The 16,752-nt window shown below is 42.0% G+C and overlaps 2 protein-coding genes across 4 annotated transcripts in view; one reads left to right on the forward strand and one right to left on the reverse strand.

Annotated features, from left to right (window-relative positions):
• Positions 1 to 373: 373 nt before the first annotated feature.
• On the reverse strand, positions 374 to 3,314 carry LOC129703011 (non-histone chromosomal protein HMG-14-like). Of its 3 annotated transcripts, none has more exons than XM_055645176.1 (7): positions 3,251 to 3,312; positions 3,101 to 3,136; positions 2,288 to 2,314; positions 1,756 to 1,788; positions 1,622 to 1,672; positions 1,442 to 1,543; positions 374 to 1,367 (listed from the first exon to the last, which is right to left on the reverse strand). In XM_055645176.1, the coding sequence occupies exons 2-7, from the start codon at positions 3,113 to 3,115 to the stop codon at positions 1,329 to 1,331; spliced, it is 267 nt and encodes an 88-aa protein (XP_055501151.1). In that variant the 5' UTR covers positions 3,116 to 3,136; positions 3,251 to 3,312; the 3' UTR covers positions 374 to 1,328. The 3 variants fall into 3 exon arrangements, with proteins under 3 accessions (XP_055501151.1, XP_055501153.1, XP_055501152.1); XM_055645178.1 differs by having other exon boundaries at positions 2,288 to 2,311; positions 3,251 to 3,270; XM_055645177.1 differs by having other exon boundaries at positions 2,288 to 2,311; positions 3,101 to 3,314.
• Positions 3,315 to 3,383: 69 nt separating this feature from the next.
• Positions 3,384 to 16,752, forward strand: part of get1 (guided entry of tail-anchored proteins factor 1) — a 45,780-nt gene continuing 32,411 nt past the window's right edge. The window contains exon 1 of the mRNA XM_055645175.1: positions 3,384 to 3,842. Coding sequence (XP_055501150.1) covers positions 3,618 to 3,842 — 225 coding nt within the window. The 5' untranslated portion in view covers positions 3,384 to 3,617. The remainder of the gene's footprint in view (positions 3,843 to 16,752) is intronic.

Below are 16,752 nucleotides of genomic sequence, written 5' to 3' on the forward strand. Positions count from 1 at the left end.
ATGGAGACCAGATAAAAATCCAATCACATGGAGACCACTGTGCCACCTATATTGTATTGCTGATTTAAAATGTAGTTTCCCCAAAATTTGCTCCGATGAAAGAATATTGATTCAAATGTTAACCATTCCTCTTCCCATGTAATGCATTGATCCGTTGTATTTTTCCTGCATTGAACTTCTCTTTAATCCTTGCTCACCTGTTCCAATGTGTTTCAGTGCCATTTCCCCCCCACCCCCCATTAAAATCTCCTCATATTTTTGCACGGTAAAAAGTTTACATATTCAATGCAGCTTGTATTTTCAACAGGTCCTCTCAAAATACACATTTCACAAACTTTAATTCTGGAAAAATTTCAGCCCATTGTACAAAGTACACACTTCAACCATGAATTTTATTTAATCCACCAGTACACAGATACAGCTATAAACAGCCTGTACAATCCTACATAGAACCTGTATGGAAATAGAAAATGTAAGCCTCCAATATATGTAATTAAATGTTAATACCATAATTCTAAACTTCCAGTGGCTTTTCAGCATGATTTTTGTTTGAATGTCAGCAACTATAGGGTACAACATTGACCAAAAATACCTAAGACTTCAGATGTGCATCTCTGGTGGTCAGGTTTCATTGCAGGCAACTTCACCTATTTGCGCTTCTAATAAATCACACTATAAACCCCAAAAACGAGACTTAATGAACCCATTCACAGCAGTTTCATGAAAAGAAAATGATAATCCAAGAAGCACTATCACAAATATAGCCAGGACAACATTGCCACAAATTATTAAGAGGGAAATCCAAGATTAAAACAGGATTTGAGGCAAGGTTATCTAAATTTCAACAACGGGAACATTAATTTTCTGACATTTAACTTGTTCATCATACAAATGCTATATATTTTTTTTTAAAGTACCAGAATTAAAATTCTCCTTTAAATGTCTGACAGTCAGGCAAACCATCCTTGCCCATGGAATGTTACAGTATGTCTACATTGTAAATGGTCTTTCAAAGCCCTCCATCTTACTAGTGTATTTAATAATGTATTTGTGGATTTCTCAGTAAAAATCCCTGTAACATCCAAGTACACACAACTTGTTTTTTTTATATTGAAAAAAAAATTAAAAAATTCAGACATTAACATCCAAAGATGTAAAAATGTATGCATGGGGTGAAGAAAGGGTAGAGGTGCTGGGATTCCCTATTTCAAAGTGTGTTGCCTATTACTAAGCTACTAAAACCTTGCATTTACAAAATAGTTGATAAAAATATTCCTCTGAATTGTACAAGAGGTGCATCGACCAATGATAAACATGCAAGACAGATGTTATTCTGACTTGGTTTCAGTCTCTCCAGCTGCAGGTACCTGTAAAATATGAATGTGTATTAATATCCAAAATAAACTAAATTTCATATGATTATTTTGATTAACTTATTTACCTCATTGTTTTTCCGTTCACCATTTTCTGAGGGTACAGAATCTTCTTTAGCTTCTTGATTGGCTTGTGGAGGATTTGCTTTAGCTCGGGTCTTGGTTTTTTTCTATAGAAGAAAGACAGCTCTATGGCATATTTCCAGAGACAAAATACATAATTTCTTTTAAATACAATTAAAACTCACTTGGGTAGTTGCTTTCTTTATTGGGATCTCATCGGTTTGTTTTGTCTGTCTCTGAGAAAGCAAAAGTAGAAGTCAGGCATTTGAACAAAAGCTTTATTTGAATAAAGAAACAATGCATTCACTTTGCACTTTACCTTCCTCAGTTGCATGAGAATCGGTGGTGGGGACTGAGAAAAAGAAAAAAAAGTTTACATAGGAAAAATGTACATTCTCCCCAAATTTTCATCAGCATTTCAGGAATATTTGCTACTGAATTTAGTGTATTTGGGTAAATTGCATTATGTGGGTTAAATTTTATTTGATGTGGCTGTGTGTATTGTTGTTTCTCACTTAGTATGGCTGTATGGCAACTCAAATTTCACTGTACCTTAATTGGTACGTGACAATTAAATCTTGAATCTTAATAAGATACAAGAACTCTGTTGATTAATGCTCATTGGGAATTAAAATTGTACATCTCCATTTTCACGTTAACTCAAAGGGAAAATCACTTTGCTTTATTATGTCACGAAATACACAATTTTGCCTAAAAATACTTTTTCCATGAATTAAGCTCTGCTCTTTCATTCACGAATTCAATTCCACCCCTGTATAACAAAAAAATATTTTTTAGTTCTCAGTGAATGTTCGAAAGCTATATTCCCCGCTAAAGAAAACGCATCTTACCTTGTCTGCTACTGTATCAGACGTCTGCTAAATGAAGAAGATAAACATGTTAAAGGCATTACATTACTAAACTGCAACGTCATTAAATGGGGTGGGAAGAGACAAGGGAAAGATTTAAGCGTAGGATGGCAGTGTTGTGTTTGCAAACAGTGTGGGGATGCGAGAAACAGGCGCGTAGAGAGGAGGGAGGGAGGATGCCGAGCGCAACAAGGGACGTAATGCGAATCCTTCCCGCCTATTTGTAACCTGCTGGACGAACTTCAGAACTCCGTGTTGCAGTCTCTCCCCTGCAAATGGTAACAGAACATTCGAGATCCCAAATGGAGCTGGGAATTTACAGGCAGGAGCATCGACAGCCGAACAAAAACACGGTTCTTAACCCCAAGCGCTTGCCCGTAAAAAAGCCCGCCTACAAAACGCCGCAAATAAAACAAAACTTTTATTTTTTTTTAATCTGGGGCGAGATGATTAATAAATGTCTGTTATGCATTTATAGAATTGCTTTGACCTTCCACGCAGAAGTAATGAAGTGGTCTTCATTTACGGGGTGCAATTTTCCACGTCTGCGTCTGGAAGGGGATCTCTCCATAGTTATAGACACTTTGCTATTTTAATCATGAACAACAAGGCTTTTTTTCTTCTAAATATATTATTTTTAAACCCAGTGCATTATTATATAACTACTATACTCCGTCACGGTACACTACAACATTCCGGACACAATCACACGCAGGAGCAAACACATAAATAATTTTCCCTCCCTTTTTAATCCACGTCCTTTCTACCAGAAAGGGAAATTTAAAAATTACTCACCTGTTTCCTGGGCATGTTTTGTTTTTGAGGGATTTTCTAAAAACAAATTAAAATAATAATGCAAAATTTTAAATTGGGTTAAGCTAGAATGCAAGAGGATTGCACCGCTTAAACATCAATTTACTGAACCCCGGAATCGTATTGAACTACCTTGCTACAATGCAACTACTGCACGTTAATGCTGCCAAGCAAACTAGTTCGAACCAGATTTGTCCTCGCTCCGTCCTGCCGAACGTTCCGATGTGTCACCGCCTCCCATTGGCCGGATCCGCTTGTTATCGCGCATTCCGTCCGTAACGCACTGCCCTATTGGTCAGCTCGACGCATCTTCGCTCGCGGCTCCCCGGGACCCCTATTTTTTTTAAAGTTCGGTTGACTCGAGCGGGCAGAGCTCCCCAGGATCTTGCTGATTGGAGCTATCCTCTCACATGTCTTGCAGCCTAACAAAGGGACGAAGCGATGTAAATCTAAGTGTTTAGATGCATTAAATAAATGGCGTTGCATTGCATATATTTCCATGAGTTTTGTTTTTCTTGCCACCTGCTCTGCTGAAAAGGAAAGTCCCCCGCAAAGAGATTACATTGGAGTGGAATGGCTTCTATTTACTGTTGTCGTGGTCCTTCGGGGTGGGGTTATGATAGGAAACTTAAACATGGCGGAGAGCTGTGCGTGGTTGTTAGTGCTTGGCTCCGTTTTGCTATGTAGTCTGTTTAAGATGCTGCTCCCGACCCTTTCTTTGCTTGTAAGTATTTGTTTACGAATGTACAGCAACAGTAACTGTTCAGATGAAAGCATAAAAACGGCCACTGGACCTGTTAATAAAATGCGACCATTTCGAATTGTGCCAGTCCCCTTTCCTGCAGAAATATTTTGCTAAGACGATAAACGTAAAGCTTTGGAACGAGACACCTGATATATTATATCTTTTTTTATTCCATGGAAAAACAAACGAAAGAAATCCAAACAGAAATCCCTGTTAGTTCAGAAGGTGGCTGATAATTCTGCTGTACCGCAATTGGAACCAGAATTACCAGATTAAAGTTTTTTTTTAGGGGAAGGTATGAAGTTGACCAAAATGAATTATTGTTGTGACCTGTTAAATGTAGTCCAAAACTGGGAGGGATGTTCGGGTGTTGCCTTGGATAATTGGGCAACTACCAACTGCAGTGGAAATATACTTTAAAAAAATAAGTACATATTTTTGTTAGCTGTAGCTTTTGGATACGTTATTCATGTTTGTTATTGATGTCGTCTAACATGAGTATCGTTGACTTATTTTATAGATAAAGAGTTGTGGGGGGGGGGGGGGGGGGGGGACGTTGGCATAAAAACAACAAAGTGTAGATTTTTTTCAATGTTTTTCAGATGTGAAGTCTGAAATAACTGCCAGATTCTTGTATGTTAGGTAATGCGTTAAACTGACTAATTAGCAACCTTTGAACTTGAAACCAAAGTTGTATATTGATGCCAAAGGGTAAATATTTTGGAAAGTTAACTTTAATCTTGAGTTTGCAGTGACGATAAAATAGATTATAATGGGAACTGATGTAATGTTCAGACAGCAATTTTTAAACTACTTGAAGAAAGGGGTTTGATTGTTTTAAAAATCAAATTGGGTGAATTAACAGTTTTGTGATTGTATTGTATTTGGTATAGAATTGTTGTTGATGCTTGGAGCAAATTTTTGCTTGGTGTTAGTGAAATAATTCTGAATGAAGAAAATTGTGATTTGACTTTGGTGTTTTCAAGATTGGTCAAACCACATTTAATTGTTTCTTTATGTATCAAGAACCTGGCAATATTGTTGCAGCAGAAAGTTTCCGTAAGTGGGTTTGAAATGCTTAATGGAGAATTTTCACATGTGTAAGTGCCCACCTTTTGTAGAAAACATAATGTGAAATATTGCAAGTGGAGCACCTTTCCCTAAATGTGTTCACACGCAAACATAGCAGTGGAATGCATTGTTGTCATCCTCTTCTTAAACACTTGACTTGATATTGCTTGAATCCACTGAGGAACTGGTGCAAGATGCTGAAAAAACAATGTATGTAAATGACTGAAAGTTCAAAATCTTCCAGCGATTTGCATTATTTTAGAATACAAATGTTTCTGCTACTTTTTTTTGAGGTAATTTTTTATCATTTTTTAAAATAAATCCTTATGGTCCAAACTAGTCTATTTTTGTGGGATTGATGGAGCTGGATTAATTAACAATCTGCAGCATTGTATTGACATTGACTAAAGGAATGGACAAATGTGATCTGACGTAGTGGCATTGACAATAGGGACATGGCCCACTGACATCTATTGTAATATCTTCAGCTCGCCAGTTGCCCTAAGTCTCAATTTTGACATTGTAGCGTGATAGACCTGTTAGGCCATTCAGTCCCACAGTGCTGCTTTAATAAGGTCATGGCAGATCTTTTACATCATTGGCTTTCCTTGATGTTTCCCAGTGACCCAAAGATTAATCTTGAATGATAACGGACTAGCTGTAGACCCGAGGTGGAGAGGGAGAGATTCTTAAAGGCATTCAAGCCACAGCAAGATAATTTAATGAAGATGTGTGGCACAATTTTTTTACAGGGTAGTGGGGACATAGAATGCATTGCCATGGTGGTGGTGAAGGCAGATATGGAATTTAAGAGGCTTTTAAATAGCTACATGGAAGTGCAGGGAATCGAAGGATATGGATCATGTACAGGCAGGTGAGATCAGTTTAACTCTGCATCATGTTCGGCACAAACATTGTGGACTGAAGGGCCTTTTCCTGTGCTGCACTGTTCTATGACTCGAATATCAGAAAATTACTAGACTAAGTGTGGGGGGGGGGGGGGGCTGGTCCCCCAACGCAATATTCCGCCTCTCCACCAATTCCAATATTGGTGGCCTGTGGGGGGGGGGGGGTGTGGCTTTCTGGAGCGCTGGTATGGGTGTTGTTGGCTGCAAGGCCTACTGGTCTCCAGAGGGCTAGTATGGACATTGTGGGCCAAATGGATTCTTGGGCTGGCAGCTCAGTCCCTCAAGCCTGATGTGCTGGCAGCTCACTCACAACTGGTGGGCTGGCAGTTGACTCACGGCTATTCCTTGAAATTCCGTTTCAAGCAGAGTGCAAGGCCACCAAATTCAAATCCATTTTCCTACCATTTCAAGCAGGGTGCAAGGCCACCAAATTCAAATGCAGTTTCCAACCACTTCAAGCAGGGTGCAAGGCCACCAAATTCAAGTGCAGTTTCATACCACTTCAAGCAGGGTGCAAGGCCACCAAATTCAAGTGCCGTTTCATACCATTTCAAGGAGGGTGCAAGGCTACCAAATTCAAATGCAGTTTCATACCATTTCATGCAGGGTGCAACAACACCACATTCAAATGCAGTTTCATACCATTTCATGCAGGATGCAAGGCCACCACATTCAAATGCAGTTTCATACCATTTCAAGCAGGGTGAAACCACCATAAACCACACAAAACACCACACTCACAGTTCAGTAGACATTCAGTGTTCAGTTGATTCACAGCTCAGACAGAGTAGTGACCTCTCCCCCCCCCCCCCCCCCCCCCCCCCCTCTCCCCCATCATGCAGAGACTGAGCCACACCCACACTTTCGTTTTTTATAATCCCTCCCCCTCCCACCGGAAAAGGTGTGGCCTTCATGGCGTGATTGACAGGAGAGAGATTCTCAACATTTTTTAAACACTAAAAACATTTTTATTTTTCATTGATGGGAAGAATCCTCTGCACCTGATGAGCGGAGGGGGACTGAGTAAGATGGCCAAAAATCACAGCCGTAAGTGGTAGCGTTTTATCTAAAATCAATATAGTTCAAACAGGAAGTTGTCAAGTTTAGACAAACAACCATTTGCAGTGCCTTTTCACTTCAACCCAAAACCCCCAAACAACCATTTGCAGTGCCTTTTTACTTCAACCCAAAACCCCCAATCAACCATTTGCAGTGCCTTTTTACTTTAACCCAAAACCCCCAATCTACCATTTGCACTGCCTTTTCACTTCAACCCAAAACCCCCAAACAACCATTTGCAGTGCCTTTTTACTTCAACCCAAAACCCCCAATCAACCATTTGCAGTGCTTTTTTACTTCAACCCAAAACCCCCAAACAACCATTTGCACTGCCTTTTTACTTCAACCCCAAACAACCATTTGCACTGCCTTTTTACTTCAACCCCAAACCCCCAAACAACCATTTGCAGTGCCTTTTTACTTCAACCCCAAACCCCCAATCTACCATTTGCACTGCCTTTTTACTTAACCCAAAACCCCCAAACAACCATTTGCACTGCCTTTTTACTTCAACCCCAAACAACCATTTGCAGTGCCTTTTTACTTCAACCCAAGACCCTCTCGCTTCTTCCATCTTGCAGAGACTGAGTGAGGCACACCACTTCCGGGTTTATAGTCCCTCCCCCCTCCCACCAGCAGGGGCAGCAGAGAGAATGGTGAAATTTTTTTAAACATTAATATCTCTCCGATTTTTCATCGATGAGTAAAATCGTCTGGTCCAGTCTGGCGGAGGGGAGCTCTGAGCGAGGTGGCCAAAAATGATGGCCGTAAGTGGCGCCGTTCTCTCGAAAATCACATCGCAGTGTCAGAAGCGGTCAAGATCTTACTTTTAGTAACATAGATAGATGAAACGGGAGGCCATATAGCCCAATACGTTCACGTCAGCCAAAAAAGTAGTTGTTTAGTATAACTACCACTTCCTAGTGATGTCATAACTCTGTCCTTATCTGGGTACTCTTTGTAAAGGTGAGGGTTTCTGCTTCTGCCTTCGGAGTAGGTTCCTTCCAACTATGGGTGAGGAAAATGGTGGGAAACATTCCTTCTCTTGCTGACTCTAATTAATTAATTTAATTCAGAGTTTTATATAACTTTATCATGCTGATATATTTAGTGTGTCTGCCAAAAGATTAAGTATTTTAAATGCTTTCTTAATCCCAACCCCTAGAAACATTTAAAAATAGGTGCAGGAATAGGCCTTTCAAGCCAGCACCGTCATATGATCAAGGCTGATCATCTAAAATATGTATCCCTTTCCTGCTTTTTCCCCATATCCCTTGATTCCTTTAGCCCTAAGAGCTAAATCTAACTCTCTTGAAAACATCCAGCGAATTGGCCTGCACTGCCTTATGTGGCAGAGAAGTCCACAGATTCACACCTCTCTGGGTGAATAAGTTTTTCCTCATCCCAGTCCTAAATGGCCTACCTCTTATTCTTAAACTGTGAACCCTGGTTCTGGACTCGCCCATCATCGGGACCATTTTTCCTGCATCTGGCCTGTCCAATCCTTTAAGAATTTTATATGTTTCTATAAGATCTCCTCAAATCCTTCTAAATTCCAGTGAATACATGCCCTGTCGCCCCATTCTTTCTTCATATGTCAGTCCCACCATCCGGGGAATTAACCTGGTGAACCTGCGCTGCACTCCCTCAATAGCAATAATGTCCTTCCTCAAATTAAGAGACCAAAATTGCACACGATACTCCAGGTGTGGTCTCACCAGGGCCCTATACAACTGCAGTAGGACCTCCTTGCTCCGAAATTCAAATCGTCATGCAATGAAGGTCAACATAGCTTTCTTCACTGCCTGCTGTACTTGCATGTTTTCTTTCAGTGACTGATGTACAAGCACACCAAGGTCTCGTTGTACCTCCCCTTTTTGTAATCTGACACCATTCAGATAATAATCTGCCTTCTTGTTCTTGCCACCAAAGTGGATAACCTCACATTTATCCACATTATACTGCATCTGCCCACTCGCCCAACCTATTCAGATCACCCTGCAGCCTCATATCATCCTCATCACAGCTCACACTGCCACCCAGCTTTGTCTCATCCGCAAACTTGGAGATGTCACATTTAATTCCCTCGTCTAAATTGTTAATATATATATATATATATTGTAAATAACTGGGGTCCCAGCACCGAGCCTTGCGGCATCCCACTAGTCACTGCCTGCCATTCTGAAAAGGACCTGTTTATTCCTTCTCTCTGCTTCCTGTCTGCCAACCAATTCTCTATCCTGTTACTGCTTTCCAAATGCGCTGCTATAACATCTTTAATAATCGACTCAAACATCTTCCCCAGTACTGATGCAAGGCTATCTGGTCTATAATTCACTGTTTTCTCTCTCCCTCCTTTCTTAAAAAGTGAGTTATATTGGCTACCCTCCAGTCCACAGGAACTGATCCGGGATTCCTATGTTCCTCCATGTGACTCGCTCATCATGCCTTCGTTTGCTCTGCCTAAACCTTGCACTTCAATGCATTGAATTCCATTTATTATTTTTGTTCCCATCTTGTCAAATGATAGATTCATGCAACCTAGAAGTTCTCTCCATGTGGCCAATTTTGGTTCAGCAGCAAACTGTTCAATTGTGGCCCATTGTGTGTTCTACCACACACGGCGCCTCAGGAAGGCCGTCAGCATCCATCAAGACTCCTCACACCCTTGTAATGGACTGTTCAAACTACTTCCCTCCGGCAAACGTTACAAGGCCTTCTATGCACGAACCTCCAAACTCAGGGACAGCTACATTCCCAGAGCTATAGCGGCTCGGAAACCGGCCCTGCTGAGTGCCCCCCACCCCCCCTGGACTGTCTCCCTCGGATGGTCACGTCGCACAGACACATCTGTACTTTAGTCTGTTTGAACTGTTTTGACTATTTTACTGATCTTTTTACAATCCATGTTCTCGGGGTATCTAAATCAATATTTTATTAGTTATTTATGCTATGACATCGGATGGAAGCTGCATACCAAATCTCATTGCGCTTATGTGCAATGACAATAAAATATATTATTATTATTATTATTATACATTAATATAATATGGGTCACAATACCTTGTACTGAGCCCTGGAAACTCGTGTTCATTAAAATCTGCCAAACAGTGATTCATTTTGAGAAGGCAAAGAATAATCTCTAATTCGATGTTACTTTCTTTTGGATTTCCAGCGCTTCGACTTTTGTAGTCAATGTAAGGTGAGTCTTTATCAAGTTCCTCTGAAATCCAGGTAGACCACATAAAATATTATATCTTGGGGAACCAAAACATTGCGCACACTAGAAAATGGAGCAAAAGTTAAACTGCTGGAGGAACTGAGGGAGTTAAGCTGCATCTGGGAAGGGAGGAAGAAAATTATATCTTTCATTGATCCTCTTTATTGCCAGGTACATCAGGTGTACGTCTCTTAAATCTACGCCAAGTCCAAAATACTGATTGTGTTGTCCCTCAATTTTTCCAAAGTACCCCCTATTTCTTGTGAAGACACTACGAGCTTGAATTCATACAGCACTGTCTCTTTTGTAAACCAACATCTACATTTAGAAACATAGAAAATAGGTGCAAGAGTAGGCCATTCGGTCCTTCGAGCCATTCAATATGATCATGGCTGATCATCCAAAATCAGTACCCCGGTCCTGATTTTTTTTTTATCCACCATGTCCCTTGATTCATAGTCATAGAGTCATACAGCACGGAAACAGGCCCTTTGGCCCAACATGCCCTCGCCGACCAATATGCCCCATCTACACTCGTGCCACCTGCCTGCGTTTGGCCCATATCTCTCTAAAACTGTCCTATCCTTGTTTAAATTTGATTTAAATGTTATTGAAACATTGTTATAGTACCTGCCTCAACTACCTCCAGCAGCTCGTTCCATATACCTAACAGCCTTTGTGTAAAAAAGTTATTAAATCTTTCTCCCCCTCACCTTAAACTTATGTTCTCAGGTTCTTGATTTCCTTACTCGGAGTATAGTACTCTGTGCATTCACCTGGTCTATTCCCATCATGATCTCATACACTGAAGGTCTGAACAGTAGCAAGCGATTTAAATTTGAATCATTAAATGTACGGCAAATAAAAATTACCCGTAGTGACGACATAAATCTCTTGGATTGTTGCGGTTCTATCTGGTCTATGTAACTCCATATGTACAGCAATCTAATTGTGTCTCTGAACTGACCTAGCAAGCTGTTTGCTGCAGTAATTAGTGATGATTCCGTTGGCCCTAAGAGCTAAATCTAACTTTATCTTGAAAACATCCTGTGAATTGGCCTCCACTGCCCTCCGTGGCAGAGAATTCCACAGATTCACGACTCTCTGGGTGAAAAAAATGTTCCTCATCTCAGTCCTACTACCCCTTATTCTTAAACTGTGACCCCCTGGTTCTAGGCTCACCGTAACATGGGAACATTTTTCCTGCATCTAGCCTGTCCAATCCCATAAGAATTTTATATGTTTCTATAAGATCCCCTCTCCACTGAAATTCCACTGAATACAAGCCCAGTTGACCCATTCTTTCTTCACATGTCAGTCCCGCCATCCCGGGAATTAACCTGGTGAACAAAACACTGCACTCCTTCAATAGCAAGAATGTCCTTCCTCAAATTAGGGGAACAAAACTGCACACAATACTCCAGGTATGGTCTCACCAGGGCCCTGTACAACTGCAGTAGGACCTCCTTGCTCCTAAACTCAAATCCTCTTGCAATTAAGGTAAATATGTCATTAGCTTTCTTCATTAGTTTTTTTTTCTACCCATCGCTTGTGTTCAGCCGAAACTGCTTCTGCTGGACTATTTTTCTCCTTTTTAAACAATGGTAATAGACCTATTAATGAGAAAAGGGAAAATACATAATTTACTCCCTTACAGCTGCTTAAGAGCCTGGAATACTAATTTCTCAAAACCTACATAGAACAATACTGTAATTATGTTCCTAGAGCTAACCCCCCTTAGTCTAGTTCAGTAAAACACCGAGTCAAGCATTGGACCACTAAACTTTTATTTTATGAAACAATAACGAATTCCTTATACAATACTGCCTATACAACACTGCCGGATCGATCCTTGTCTCTGCTTGTCCAAGCCCTTCAGCCTAGTGCAAGCAGTTACTTCCAAAAGGTTACACAGTCCCAAGCGCTCCTCCAGAAGATCAACAACGAACCTCGTGGCGGTTACCTTTTATAGGTCAACGAACCCTGTGGGGCAGATCTATATGGGGGTGGTACCCCTACAAACCAATCACAGATATCGATTACGTTAAAGTGTTATTGACAGTTCCCCAATCCAATTACAAAGCACCCCATTACAATGTTTCTACAGAAGCTTCTGGAAGGAAGTCAATCAATCAAGTAATGCAACATTCTCCTGGGGAGTATAAACAATTCAAACAAGGCCAATCATCAAACAGTAACACAAACACCTTGCAACATTATTAGAAGTATTTACAATCCTTCTGCAGCCAGCCAATCATGCTAATGCATCTGCAACACCTTTGGGTTTCTCTGTAAAGTCTTCATACATTTTAACAATAGAGAGGACATCTGGATCTTTCCTTATCCTGCATATTAATCTAGGGTCCAGACTAGCTGGCGCCAATCCACAGCCTGCAGCTTTTTACAGACAGAGGCCCAGCAGGTCTTGCAGATGCAAAGGTTTTCCATTTTATATATCTATAACTTTTCTACAAGTCCAGCAGCCTGTGGTCGATAAACAAAGTGCAATTGCTGCTGGATCCCCAGCTGTTTACAAAATTCTTCATTGATTTGTCCAATAAGGTGTGGACCGTTATCTGAACTAAGTCGAATAGGGATGCCAAATCTTGGGACAATTGCTCTCATTAACACCTTGACAACAGTAGCCGCTTTATTATCAAGGGTTAAGGGTAAGCTTCGATCCACCGACTGTATACACCGACTATGACAAGTACATATTTATAACCCTAGCACCTTTCTAATTTGATATTCCATCTGTAGTGACCCATAGGCAATGGTGCTTTTCCCTCTTCGCATCAAATTCCTTTCCCTGGATTGTATTTCTGGTAGACCAGGCAATTACTTCTTACCTTCTGAGCTAAAGTTTGTAATCTTGGATGCCACCAAGTAGCCAAAAGAGTGTCTCCTACTGCCCTTGCACCACAATGGGTTGCATAGTGCATACATTCTATAACCCATACTGCCAAAGAATCTGTCATTCAAGTTTGCCCTGCTGGAGTTGTCCATAGTCCAGTCATACAATCCAGTACACACCCAAGCTGTCTCCATTGTTCTTTATCCCTTTCAGTATCCTCCTCCTGCAATTGAACAATTTCTTGGATGGTTGGCATCAGTCTCTCCGAGGGGGACTTGTTATTTGAACTTTTAGTCTTCCTCATCATTTTTGGTACTACCATCTTACGTTCCCATTACATTTTCTTTGTTGCTAAATCGGCATTACGATTCCCAATATCTATTGGAGTCTGTCTTTTTGTGTGGGCGCTACATTTCATAACAGAAATTTGTCTGGGTAGCATTAAGGCCTTCAATAAATCTGTCACCAATTGTTTATTTGAAATTTGAGTCCCTGCTGAAGTTAGAAATCCCCTATTTTTCCATAATTGTCCGAAATCATGTACCATTCCAAACCAGATGATGACGTAGGTGGGTCCTTGGGGCCTGATAGAATTCAACAACATATTGGTTAGACAAATTTTGCTTTTGATAATTATTCGGGTCTGCCATGGTGATTGCCCTTTGTACCATTGCTCCTAGATCTTTTGCACTCGCTGGGTTATTAACCTTTCGGGTAATGTGAGGAGCAATTCCTGCAGTTCTCTTCCATAATTTTACTGGTATGTCAGCGTATTCAGCAGCTCCTTCCCTTCCTTCAACTAGTGCCAAACATTTTACCTCCTTGGCCTGTCCATCATGTGATTTAAAGAAGGCCTCCAGCTCTTTGTTCTTCCCACTCCTGTCGTAAGCCAGTGGAATATGGAATGGGGGTTCTTCATCCAGATCTAAGGACCACCATTGGGGGGGTCACTATGGAATAACATTGCCTTAAGGGAGCCCAGAGGTCACTACTATTCCTTTATCACTACCTTCTCTCTTCAATTGGAAAGCACAGAGTAAATCTCTAGCCAGTAGATTGCAATCCAATCCGGTTGTTATCACAAATTCAAGATTCAAGATTCAATTTAATTGTCATTTGGACCCCTTGAGGTCCAAACGAAATGCCGTTTCTGCAGCCATACATTTACAAACAAATAGACCCAAGACACAACATAATTACATAAACAGGCCAAAAAAACGTATCTCTCCGCTGCACTCTCCCCCCCCCCCCCCCCCCCCCCCCCGATGTCAGAGTCAAAGTCAAAGCCCCCGGCTGGCGATGGCGATTGTCCCGCGGCCATTAAAGCCACGCCGGGTGGTGCGAGGTCGCACACCGGGTCTTGGTGTTAGAGCCCCCGGCGTGCGCTCGCAGAGTCCCGCGGCCATTCCAAGCCGCGCGGGGCGGTGATGTCAGGCCCCGCTCCAGGAGCTCTTCAACCCCGCAACTCGGGCAGGAGAAGTCGCCGTTGCGAGAACCCTGAAAAGCGGTCTCCCTCCAGGGACCCGCGGGCTCCCGGTGCCGCCGTCCGCCAGACCAGCAGTTGCAGCCTCCGAATCTCCGGAGGTCGGGCCACAGCAGCAGCAGCGCTCCTCCACCGCTCCACCCGCTCCGGACTCGCCAGCTCCACGACGGTGACGGTGAGTCGTCGGCACCAGAGTCCCCGGTCTTCTCCTGTTGGAGGCCGCTCCTCGTTGCAGCCCCAACGATAACGGACTACAAGAAAAGGTCGGGTCTCCCGTGCAGGGAGAGATTTAAAAGTTACCCTCCCCTCCCCCCCCCCCCCCCCCCCCCCCCCCCATACAAAATGTATGTTTGATTGCCTTTCCTTTGTACTATACTTCAACTGGCTCAGAGATGGGATACTGGCAGACTTATCCTTGAAAACCGGACAGGTTCTGAACGTCTTTTGATTTGGGGAGATTGTAAATTGATTGGAGAGATGACATGGATGGGCCTGTGTCTATCAAGAAGGTGCAAGTTTTCCCTTCTACTTGTAGTAATAGCATAGGTTCTTTGTCAGACTTGCATCCAGTCACCATTAAGTTTGCTAATCATAGGCGTGTAAATGGATTATTTGGGGTGAATGATATTTGCCCTCTTGGTTCTTGATTTTCCTGCCAGTTCCCTCTTTGCTCTCTATTATCTCGTTGCTCTCTGGGATCTCTCCACTCCCTCCGATCCTGGAAATTTCTTCTGTTACTCCCTCTTTCGTTCCTGTCCCTAGTTGGCACTCCCTACTACAGTGACCTATTCCTCCACATGTATAACACTGGCCTACTCCTGATGTTCGGTGTCTTCTCAAACTTGGTATTCAGTCACATTAGTGGGAAAGCAATTCAGTCATTGGGCTTCCATGGGGTATAGACTTTTATTGTACGGGGATTATTTGCAGTCACTACATTGGCTGGATCAAAAGAAGAATTAGGCATTTCCCTGACGGGGTACGGCCTTCGGGTTACCTGTTTTGTGTTTATACTTTCTGCCATATCGGGATCTATCTCAGTTTCTTCAATTATTGTCTCACTCCCAGATATATCTTCCTCTTCCTTAGGGGGTTCATGGTACCTTCTAAATGACTCCTTTTCCTCTCTCGCTCCTCATCTAACTCGTCTAGGTTTAGGCTCGCAAGAAGACGCTGGTTGCTGTACACTTCCCCTACACTCCTTGTCCTTAACTACTTGAATTGACTTTTCTGTTTTGCTTCTGGTGCCGTGAATTACTGGACTGTCTATTGTCAAGGGAGCGGTCGGGGTTAAAGAATCTTGTGCTGCAGAATCTGATTGTCTGTTCCAATTACAAGCTGACCAATGTGTCTGAAGTGCGGGGAACGCAAGTCGGGCGGGGGCCATGAATTTCTAATTTTAACACTTTCCCAATCCTCTAAATACTCATCTTCGTCCCCCCTCAAAACTAACGGCAACCATCGGGTCCTCAGATTTGAGACCTATTGGTGCCAGTTTCCCTTTGGAAGATTTCCTTCTCCCTTTCTCTATTATATATCTCTAGAGGTGCCTGGAGGTCGGTACACTTCAGTATCCTCCAGTTCTATACCACGCTTTAAAGTTGCTTCCTTCCTACTTACCACTCTACTTGCTTTTTGTTCCTCATATTTTTTCCACAATCCAATTAACTCCTTTGCCTCCTCACTGTTGCTACATTGCTGAATAATCTGTTCAATGCATTTCACTCCCTTCAATGTTCCAACGCCCCCCCCGCGTGCCAAAATTCATCCCCTAATTCTTTCTTTAATGTCCCTGAGAAATTCCTCAATCTTTCAGCATTATGTGGAAATTCACTGCAGAATAAGTGCAATGGACTTTCGGAGTCCTCAGTCAAATCCCTTTCCACATTATTTCCCATGATTGCAGAAAATGGAAACAAACTCCTAAACCACTCACACCTTAACAATTCACACTTCCCTCACAATCTCTGAGGCTATCAAACTCGCTCCCGAACAATGGGCAAAGCTCCGTAGCACATCAACAGTCTCGCACTTCACACAAAACAATAATAATAATAATAATAATAATAATATCTTTTATTGTCATTGCACATAAGTGCAACGAGATTTGGTATGCAGCTTCCATCCGATGTCATAACATAAATAACTAATAACATTTTGATTTAGGTACCCCGAGAACATGGTTTGTAAAAGAACAGTAAAATAGTCAAAACAGTTCAAACAGACTAAAGTGCATATATGTCTGTGCGACGTGACCATCCGAGGGAGACAGTCCGGGGGGGTGGGGGGCACTC

The sequence above is a fragment of the Leucoraja erinacea genome, chromosome 13 (assembly GCF_028641065.1).
Source record: "Leucoraja erinacea ecotype New England chromosome 13, Leri_hhj_1, whole genome shotgun sequence".
Taxonomy (NCBI): domain Eukaryota; kingdom Metazoa; phylum Chordata; class Chondrichthyes; order Rajiformes; family Rajidae; genus Leucoraja; species Leucoraja erinaceus.

Coding starts and splice junctions, on each gene's coding strand:
- LOC129703011 (XM_055645176.1), bottom strand. Junction 1,673..1,755: donor TTCTCATGCAACTGAGGAAG/GTAAAGTGCAAA, acceptor TTGCTTTCTCAG/AGACAGACAAAACAAACCGA. Junction 1,368..1,441: donor GTGAACGGAAAAACAATGAG/GTAAATAAGTTA, acceptor CATATTTTACAG/GTACCTGCAGCTGGAGAGAC.